Raw genomic sequence first — 10,753 nt, 5'->3', positions numbered from 1 at the left:
GGGTATGTCCCCATGACAACCATTAGATGTTAAAGGAAAGAGGGGGTTTAGGGTTCGGGTTGGTAGTAATCATGGTTCATTCAGTCATTGTCTATAACCACTTTATCCAGTTCAGTTCAGAGGTGGGTCCAGAGCCTACTTGGAATCCACTGGGATGTGAGGCAGACCCTGGAGGGGGTGCAGGTCCTTCAGGGCAATGGTTAAGAGGTTAAGACTCGTGAAATTAATGGAAGACTATATAATGTCACCCGAAACTGAGGGGTGTGTGTGTGTGTATGGCCAATTCAGTGGCAGTCGAAGGCCACCAAATGCAAAGCAGCAGAAGTGATGTACTGCGTCATTACTGTGGCATTATGTTGGCACTTGTAGAGTGTGTCGCTCAGCCGAGACGAGCTGAAGATTTTCTCTATCTCTGCAGCATAATCAACAGTGAAGGACCCAGCCACGCAGAGTTAAAGGCCTAGTCCATGATTTTAACCAAAAAAACACACTCAGAGTTTTATACACAGTGTCTCCTCTCCATGTGCTGCTCTGCAGTCGGTTTGCTCTGAAAACCGCTCTAATTTGTTTACGAAGCCCCAGTGTCTGTAAATGGGTAAAAAAACAAAGTGTCTGGGTCTATTTTGCTAGGCTTTCTCTCTCTCTGCTCACGGCAGACAAATTCCATCTGGAGGTTTTTAGACAACAGAGAGACTCCAAACGCTGAAAAGCACCAACAGAAATGAGAATGTTGCTCAATTCTTGCTCCATAGGGGGGTAACACTGACTTATTTTTGCTGTTTCGGATCACTTAAGGTGGAAATGTCTACAAACTCTGGAGAGTGCTAACTGCGTTAGTTTTGTAGCACTGTTAATAAACAGCTCAAGTTACACGAGTTTCTGTGGGAATTCAAAGACTGAATAAAAACTGACAGACAATTTACACTTCAGACACCAACACACACACACCAACAGTTAAACACACCGTTCCACCTTAAAACTGTAAACAGAGTGCTGTGAGCACTGGGGTTGAGGGAGTAAACGTTCTTCTGTGTAAAGATGCTGGGGCAATGTAAATAGTTTCTGGAATGTGTGTGCTCCAACTATGAGGTGGATGCAACACAAAGTAAACACTGCCGTTTTATTCAAAATATCAAAAATGGGCACAGCATTCATTCATTCATTCATGTACTCTGTCACCCTGAGATATTTTGGTACTGACTTTCGGTACCCAGTCCAATTAAAGATGATGATGATGCACTTGTATGCCACCTCTGTACATCCAGGAGCACAGTGTTCCCTCACGTAAGGGCAAGGCCGCCCTGTTCCTCCAGAGTGGAGCTTCCCATGGCTAGTAGTCGCATGCATTCACATTCCTGAACTCCAGAGCTCCTCAGTGTCTGTGGGGGGCTGGATCTATAAACCCCTGTGACATTTACGGCCTATATAGGTTATTTTGGCTACAGCTGCTTCAAGTGATAAAACAGAACAATAATCTCTGGTTAGGTTCAGGTTTTGGGTCCTTTTTTTTCTTAAATATTTGGTGGAATAATGTCCCTAAGGAGACAGACGGACAAAGACGTCTCTGTGACGAAGACTACAAATGATCACTATTTAATCACTTCATAAAAGACTATTTTCATGTCTTTCATTTCTTCATCAATATTTGAAGCATTTTTTTGTTCTAATTAAATAACACTGAAATTTAGAGACGCTGCTTCGTGACAAATGAGTTCCGCGCCACAAAGAGCAGCAATTACTTTTTCTCAGCACAGAGGAGCAGGGCTTTGTTTGCCAGAAGACAAGACTGCTGCGGGAGTTAGTGATGAATGAGTGACTTTATACACAATCCCATCTGTCCCTCTAGACTGAGGCTTCAGAGAAAGGAGCAGGGGTTTTTAATGCAGTGCAGGAGAACTTTAAGCCTAGTACCAGAGGGCCTTTATCTCTCTGGATTCTGAGATGTTCTTTTAAAGCTGTACAATACATTAGGGAAGTTTAGTGACCTCACTGGTAGAAATATGTAATTGCACAAATTTATAAAGTGAGTTGTGCTGAGTTCCATTTCCCCTTGTGGATTTATCTGATTAGCAGCATGTTTGCGTTCTACAGATTAGTAATGTGAGTCAGATTTCTCATCGCCTTTAGCCACACAATCTCAGTGCAATGAGGAAACTCTCCGCTGCCTCACAAGGTTCCTAATGAGGCCAATACTCTCCACGCCACACACTTTCGGGGTCACTGTGAGTTTTTCTGGACAGTACGCCCAGCCAGTGCCCTCCAGCAGGTGATTTGTTTTCTCTAGTCTGAGCCAGAGAGTGGAACGGGATGAAAAGTGACCTGGCACGAACTAGTCTGACCCCAGGGTCGAGGAACCCGGGCGCTGTCAGAGTGTAGAGGCCAGGGACATTGTTTCTGCTGCTGGGCGGAAGAAGAAAAACAGATTCTTTGTGTGCTCCATTGCATTGGAATTGCTTTTCTAAAAGCATCTGTATATTTCAGAGGTTGTCAGAGCGGAGCAGCATTTTACTACAACAGATACACAAATGCACCCGGCTGGAAATCGGGCAGCTAAATGTTTTGGTTTAGGAGCAAAGGGGTTTATGCAGTTTGTTTCTTTTACTGCTTCAGTGCACCTCTTTATTTCTTACCTGTGCAAGCAAACCCAGGACATTATGCCTTGGAATGTAGCGTAGCCTGTAGCAGACGTTTAAAATCTACAGATATTCACCCAGACAGCTTTATACGGGCATCAAACGTTTACAATCTATCCCTAAAACTCAGTCATAAGACGCGCTCTCCACTTTCTGCTTCTGAAAATTGGCTCCTGATATTGTGCCTGTTCAACAGTGTAAACCAAAGCAATTCTGCTGAAGCAAAACCTCTGAGAGAGGTCCCTTTTTGAAATGAAATCCTCACACAGCAGTGAATTAGCTGCAGATCCCAGCTGTTATTCTGGTGTAAACCCATGTTTCTGTAAGGGTTAATTCCCATTTCTTATCCTCCCCCCTCCCCCTTGTTTCTGAGTGTCCTCTTGCCCCTTTGAGCTGAGTTAGAGTTAAAATCTCCCCCTACGACACGGGATGACCCTTCAAGACCTTTCAAGATACATCATCAGAACACAAATAAAACATTCATTCCCAGGCGACTAGCACTGCTCTGTAGTAGCTCTGCACCAGTCTGCAGTCATATCAGAGGAGCTGCTGGACTTTTGTTACATTTATGGCCTCATTCTCCTTCAGAAGAATTCCACAATCAGGGATTACCCACCTCTCCTCACTCTTCTGTGATATGGAGCTCAGCTCAGATACTCATTCTGTTCAGTTCTGTTCAAACTTTCAGCTCCACCTTAAATGCTGCAGTAGCCTCAGGTCCTAGAATGTATTTGCTTCACTATTTAAGGTGGAACTGAAATTCTGAGACTCCACTGAAACTCAGATAATACACCATGTCGCCCTCACACTCCACCCCTCTGTCCCAACAAGAACTGAGACCCCTGCTCCATCTGTGGTGCCTAGGAGTGGAGTCTCAGTTCTTATCCAGAGTTAATTCCAAACACTCTCAGCGGGGTGAAGTTCTGGGTTGTGGGGCGGCCAGCTCATTGTCCTGAGAACACCAGCAGCTCCAAGTCCTTTCAGACCCTGAGCACCGAGCTGTCCTGTCACAGGAGAATGATGGACATGTCCCTGAGCACACACAGCCTGCTTTAAAGTCTAGGGACAGTGAGTGGACAGCGTGTTGCATTTCTCATTCTCTTATCGCTGGAACAGTAAGCTCTAATTACTGCGCCGCATATTGTTTGCCTTGTTCCAATCACAGCAACAGCTTAACATACAGTGTGTGTGTGTGTGTGTGTGTGTGTGTTTCTTCAACTGTTATCTCTTAGTGTAAGCAGCTGACTCTCCCCGCGTGGCCAGACTGGGCAAGTCGGTTTTGTCAGAAAGAAAGGAAGAGCGGGAGAGAGAGACACTTGAGTGGCAGGAGGAGCAATAAAGCATTTTCCTAATGATGTCCGTCTGATGCCATGCCCAGGAATTTTGCTACAGATGAAGCACCCCACATATCTATCTATCTATCTATCTCTCTCTCTCTCTCTCTCTCTCTCTCTCTCTCTCTCTCTCTCTCTCTCTCTCTCTCTCTCTCTCTCTCTTTCCCAGCCCTTATTCCTGGTTTGTGACTGAGTGCGTTTGTGTTAGTGGTCTGCTGGTTTCAGTTCTGAGCTTCTGTTTAGAGCCGAGTGATGGACTCTCCACCTCCCGCCTCTCATCCCTCCATCTCTCACTCTCCCAAATGAGGGGATGAATAATTTGTAACTGTGACAAACCCCTGGCGTGGAGCCGGACGGGGACAGATGTAGGGAGTGAGGAAACCAGGGGGTTGTCATAGAAACTGAGATCCTGTCACCAGGAGTTTGACTTGTGGAGGATGTGAGGAGGATGTCGGCGTTGAGCCTAAAGCCAAGAGTTTCTTTGTCCCCGGTCTTTAAAGGAGATGTGTTATAAATAAATCCCTTCTTCAGAACATGGGCGCGTTTTAATGTGTGGATCTGAAGTCCACCAACACATACACACAGAGTGAAAGAAGATGGCGCAGTGAGAAAACATGGGATAAACAAGCTGTTCTGATTCTGAGATTGTAATATTTACAGAAATGTTAAGGTGGAACCACAGAGATATTAATGTGTCATTACAGAGGTAAAACTGTCTTAAAGTTTACCTTAATTTCACACCAAAGCTGTTCCTCACACCTGCATTCACACACTCTGTGTGTCTGAGGAGTGTGTGTGTGTTTCCTGCTCTCCACCTTCACAGAATCAGAGACAGAGAGGGGTGAGGGCCCCAGGTTGAGGCTCAGTTTCAGCAGCTCTCTGAAATCTCTGAGTCAAACCCATTCCCGGAAACAACCACAGCAGCAACAATGAGAAAATTGGAGAGAAAAGTGAATCAGGTTTGTGTTTCTGGAGCCTTCCTCTACATTAGAGTCTGGATGAGTGGCAGTAGAGCTGAAGAGCGGAGAGAAAAAGACTGAAGAAGAGATGAATGGCTGAGTACAAACTTCACTGAGAACAACATAATGAACAGAATGAGATGACTATTAAAGTACTTTTGACAAACTTCCTTACGGCTGGGTGAGTGTGATGGTGACTGGGTGATCACAGGAGATGAATGAATGAATGAATATTCATTTGAAATATCTCAAACATGAATTTAAAGTGGAAGTCCCAGTGTGCTGTGTGTGAAAACTGACCTGGAACATTTCAGCACCCAATAATAAAGACCAGGACATTAAGATCACCCGCTCCCCCCGCTCCCCCGCCCCACACACACCTTTCTGAATAATGAAGCTTGCACCTCTGGGGGGCGCGCGTCTCGATGAAGCTCTGATGTTCTGGATGGGTCTCTGTAGTTTAGCCACGTGAATAAAATCATCCAGAATTCATCAGTGTGTTTAATGAGCTTTAAATACAGAGGCAGGAGGACAGCTCCAGTTCTGCACACACTCTTATTCGTTACTGAAGAGGGAGAGCAGCAGAGTTATGGCTCTCATACACACACAAACACACTCTGAGTCCACTCTCTCAGCTCCACTGTCCCCTCACTGTTGGTCCACCTTGTAGATGTAAAGTCAGAGTGTGTGTGTGTGTATTTTCTACTGTATTTGCTTTGACTGCATACGCTTCTGGCAGATGCTAACTATCTATAATTATCTATCTTAGCATTAAAGTGTGCATCCTTAAGGGTAATAGTGTTCTTCTGTTTTGTTTGTCTTCTAAAATGTGTTTTGACTCTCTGGGCCACCATAATCTCTACGTCAGACTGATTTGATCATGTCACTGATTGTGTAAACACTGCACTTGAACCCAGAGCCCTCCCCATGGCACAGTGATGCTTTAATAATGCTTTAATCTGCCAACAGTGCCCATTCTCTCTCAGGTCCTGAAAAGGTTTTCTTCGCCCGGAGCCGTGGGTACAGTGTGAAACCACCAGTTTACTCTCCACTCTCCCCAACAGTGCTTTAAAGTCGGGTCTCATTATGTCACATAATGAAGGCATAATTGAGGCAGTGGAGTGGAGATAATTCCCTTTGGAAAGAAGCGAGCGCTAATCATTGAATTTCATCACTGTGCTTCGCGCTCATTATGAGAAAGTAAAGAAACAACAGTGTGGAGTTTGGATTTAAGCGTTTTCACCTTATGGGTCTCCACTGACTGCTTCAGTCTGAACTCCTTCTGGAGGGAAATGAGCCAGAGAAATGGAGGATGCTTGAGCGTTTTTTTTTTTTTTTTCAAAGTTATAGGTTTTATTTAACTGGTAAAATGTCAAGCATGATTTCTCTACAGAAATAACAAGCACACGAGTCAACATACATGGCTACATGGGTCTGATGAGATCTCCGGACCTGACGCCCAGATGCACTCCACGCTTCGGCTGTGGAACAGAGGTCAGTGCAGTCGAATCTGGTTTTTAAAACCTCCAGGAGCTCAACCTGCTGAAGTGGATGATTTTTTTGGAGGACTGTTTTTTTTGAAAAACCATATCCCTCTTTCTTCTATATACAGAACACAAAGGGGTCACAGCGGGGGTCCTGTGGATGTGCAGCGATGAAAATAGGGTCAAAATGTTCAAATAAAAATGCTGTTTAAAGCCAAATATACAAAATCTGAACCTAATCACATTGAAAAAAAGAGTCCAATTCCCAAAGTGGAGAGAGGAATAAACCTGTGACGATTTCTCAAGTCCATCGCTGGGTTTGAGTGTCGGTGAGAATGCATAGACTCTGGCTGTCGGAGGTTGGCACTGGCTGCGTCTGAAACAGAAGGTAGCACCTCGATGCCTTGCTTGTCTCATGAGTCAAAAGCCAGCGTTTTGACGTGAAGGAACCTGTGACCAAATCGTGTTTGAGACACGATTCAGAGGTAGAAACACGCCACAATGCTCAGGACATGCTCACGAGCCTGAATAATCACAGCGTCTGGAGATAAAGGAACGAGAGGTGTGTGATGATTTGACTACTTCTGCTCATTAAATATATAAAGATAAATCTAACTCACATCTGCGCAAAAACATCGCTGCCACTCCTGAGCAGTGCTGACCGTGACACTCAGGATTGTGGGAGTACAAGGCAGCGAAGGACTGCACGACCATCAGAAATCAGCTGAACAGAGACGTGTGTTATATAGACAGGACTCGGCGCCGTCGTCCCTCAGAGACAGCATTTAGGCCGTTTCAGATGCAGTCAGTGATGTGCACACGTTTTTGTGCTTCTGCTTTATTCTAAAAACATTCCTCTGTGTTGTGACTCAAGTCAGGATCAAAGTAAAGATCTCAGCTTATAGAAACCTTGCAATGTACAAAGCTCGTCTAACACCACACCAAAAAACACACACCGTATGATTTACTGAAAGCCAGTGCTGGACCCTGGGTACATACAACTACGTCCACCCTAACCTCGACACTGTGGGGCTACGTAATCACGTATCTCTCTATGAACCTGCGGCGCAGAATAAATGATCCGTCCTTACTCCTACTTTTCGTAAAATCAAAACAATCCTCCGCAACTAGAGAGGTTCCAAAACGTTGCCGTTCTGACTTTTACAACATCTCCATCGCCACTTCAGACAATCTCTGAGCGAGGGGCCTTTCTAATTCTAATCAGCGCACACGGCCAGGGTCTCCAGGGTCTAAACAGGTGGAATTAAAGTGTTGAACGTCTTTCTCTCCTCCAGCTCTGAAAGGTCAGAGGGGATATTCAATTAAATTTTTTTTCTGTTTCACTTTTGAGTGAGTGTCCCTTCAAGGCACAGTGGGCCCAGACGTGCATGTGAATGTGTACAGGACGGGGGGCGCAGGGGAGGAATAGAAATAGTGTTAAGTGTTAAACAATCAGGGAAGCCATAGAGTTTCGCTCTTTTGTTTTGTTTGAATATCATGAATTCGCCGGCGTTCAAAGGTGACTGAACCTTCCTCACGTCTCCGAACTGAATTACGTCCTAATAAAGTTCCTTTATAAGACACTAGGGCTAATTTTGTCCTAACAGTGGAGTGACTAATAGTTTGCTATTTCACTTGGGGTCCTACCCAGTGCATTAAAAACAAGCCTATCCCACTCTACCCCAAGCTACGTTTGATTAAATTCCTCAGGAACAGATGCAGTGGTTTTTAAAACAGTCAATTTGGTATTTTTTTTATTTAGAACATGAGATTTCCTCTCAGTGGAAATTAAACACAGACCAAATTCAGTGCAATTGTACTTCTGTTTTATGCTTTTCCCCCGAGCTTCTACTCAGGGCCCTAGGCCTCTCCCACCCACACCACAGTGTTCCCCAGGGGGACGTCAGTGATTTCACAGTTGAGCTTGTTCAGGCGTCCGTCCAGGATGAACAGAGAGCTCTGGGAAGGGGTCATGAGGTACTGTCCAAAAAGGCCGCTGCCGGTCATCACGCGGTTCTTGCGGCTCCAGCGCCACTGCAAGGCCGAAATGGGAGGCTTGAGGCTCTTAATCATTTTGACATTCCCGGTGCTGAGCTCCACGTACAGAGCGTCTGTCTGCTGTCCTGAGCTGCCGAACACGTTGTACTGGTTGACCTCGGTGAAGGACGGCATGAAGGCCAGGTCGGAGATGTGCAGGTTGGTGTGGATGTCGAAAGCCTGACCGATCTGACCGCGGACAGAAATGGGCTGCAGCCTCATGAGGCCGTCCCTGTCGTCCACGCTGACCAGGTAATGTCCGTCAGGAGAGACGTAGGGGGTGCCACTCACATCTTCGTTAGGACCGATCACTCCGTCCGTCACGCTGTCCACAATCAGCTGTGGACGAACGGCGCCGGTGGAGTCCAGCCTACAGTTGACGAAGAAGTAGCCGCCCAGGTGAGTGTAGGCCAGAGACTGAGGCACACAGTCGTACTCCCTCAAACTGATGTTCTTCACATAGGACATGGTTTCCAGGTCGAACTTGTGAAGAGCCGGCTCGTTCTTATGGAGGATGATTCCAAACCTGAAATGGAGAACATAATCCTTAGGTTACTTTAAGGACCACAGCATTTCACCATCAGTCTCTCCTCAAATTAACAAGGACATTGTTGACTCTGTGTCTATGAAGTGTTTGGGACCCAGAGTTGAGCTGCTAGCGAGCAATGAGGGGTAAAAACACTCTACTCCTAACCGCTGTGCTGGGATTAACATGTGTTTCTTATACTAAAAAAAACAAGGTGAGAACATGAGAAAAAGCTTTAAAACACAACAGATTTTCCACAAGGATTTATATTCCTTCAACCTTACTGAAGGAAGAATCTGTGAAAAAACTATTTCAGGTTTCAAAATGGGGTCTGTTTCCCATGCTGTGGAGCCCCTGCTGCAAATCCACACATCCCAGAAAACCAGATGTAACTTGTATAAGACCTGGATAACCCTCGGTGAAAGACCTGCTCTCAGCAAGACTTTAATCTGCCCTCAGGCTTTAGTGGACCGGCAGCCAGCTGTGTAACTCCGCTCAGATCCAGAGAGAGAGAGAGAGAGACACTGATCAGATCCCAGACTGAGATACACCTGACCTAATGGTGGAGGTGTGGAGCTCTGGGTGGAGACAGGATCTCAACTTCCACATTCTCTGTTTAGACTTCTCTGTGTCAGACTTCATATCACACGCTTTCCCACTGAAAAGCAGTCTGAACATATGCTTCTGGGTGGAGTATCTGGTGGAGACTATCTGAAGCTGGGAGGCTCTTATGCCCAGCTCTGGAGGAGAAGGAACAGGACACGGGGGCTATGCTGCAGTTGCCTTTCTTAGAGCGGCCCCCCCAGCTGTCCACGATTATCTAACACAGGCAGGGTCCCGCTCAAACCTGTGGTTAACACACTCTCTACCTTGTTTCTGCTTTATAAGATCTCTTAAGCTTTAGGAGGAAAACATCCACAGAAGCTGACCACTGGCCATTAGATCTCTTACAGAAGGAGATGAAAGGACCAGGAGGAAATGTCAGCAGGTGATGAGCCTCAATTAAACACAAATGCTCTCTGATCAATCCCACAGTGCGCTGCAGTCCGATTTCCGAGGCTGTGACTCTGACTGGGTCAAAGAGATCGCTGCCGTCCGCTTCAGGCTGATGGACACCTCATTGTCTGTAATGATGAGCTTCATTGATTGGCCGATGCTGTCTGTCCATTAGAGGTTTAAGTTTCCAGCTTCTCCTGTCCACTCTGTGTCCATTAGTACGAAGAGACTTCAGTCACATCATGAACGTGGAAGGGATTTTATCATTTTATTCTCTCATGGTTCATACAATTCAGACATTAGAAATCAGCCATAACATTACAGCCACCTCCTCCTTTCTACACTCACTGTCCATTCTCTCAGTTCTACACTTACTACATTTACACACTCTACTCTATCAGATGCTCTGCAAACTTTGTTAACCCCCTTTCACCCTGGAGTTTCAACGGTCCAGACCCCCACAGTGCAGGTATGATTTGTGGTGGTGTGCTGTGCTGATAGCAGTGGATCAGACACAGCAGAGAACGTGCAGATGAACCACAGTCTGCAGAACTACAGAGTGAGGGGTCAGTGAAGCTGAGAGAAGAGACAGAGTGTAGAAATGAGGTTATTTTAATGTCTGTCTGATATCTGAATAGGTCTTTATGAAACTTTAATCCATGCACATGTAAAGAAGAGCGAGAAACACAGCAGAATTTCAGAACAGTTCCCGTCCCAGTCGTCTCGAGAGCCCGGGTTTGGAGACTGGAAGCGTGCTCATATATTGCAGCATGTGTGGGAAAGG

The 10,753-nt window shown here is 45.8% G+C and overlaps 1 protein-coding gene across 2 annotated transcripts in view; it reads right to left on the bottom strand.

Moving 5' to 3' along the window:
- Positions 1-6,282: 6,282 nt before the first annotated feature.
- Positions 6,283-10,753, bottom strand: part of fstl5 (follistatin-like 5) — a 134,593-nt gene continuing 130,122 nt past the window's right edge. For both annotated transcript variants that reach the window (XM_066649968.1, XM_066649969.1), the window contains exon 16: positions 6,283-8,973. In XM_066649968.1, the coding sequence (XP_066506065.1) occupies positions 8,271-8,973 (703 nt within the window). In that variant the 3' untranslated portion in view covers positions 6,283-8,270. The remainder of the gene's footprint in view (positions 8,974-10,753) is intronic.

This window comes from Hoplias malabaricus, chromosome 17 (genome assembly GCF_029633855.1).
Source record: "Hoplias malabaricus isolate fHopMal1 chromosome 17, fHopMal1.hap1, whole genome shotgun sequence".
In the NCBI taxonomy this organism is placed as follows: Eukaryota; Metazoa; Chordata; class Actinopteri; order Characiformes; family Erythrinidae; genus Hoplias; species Hoplias malabaricus.
The sequence above is the reverse complement of the archived record's forward strand: the minus strand, read 5'-3'. Positions and strand labels throughout refer to the sequence as shown.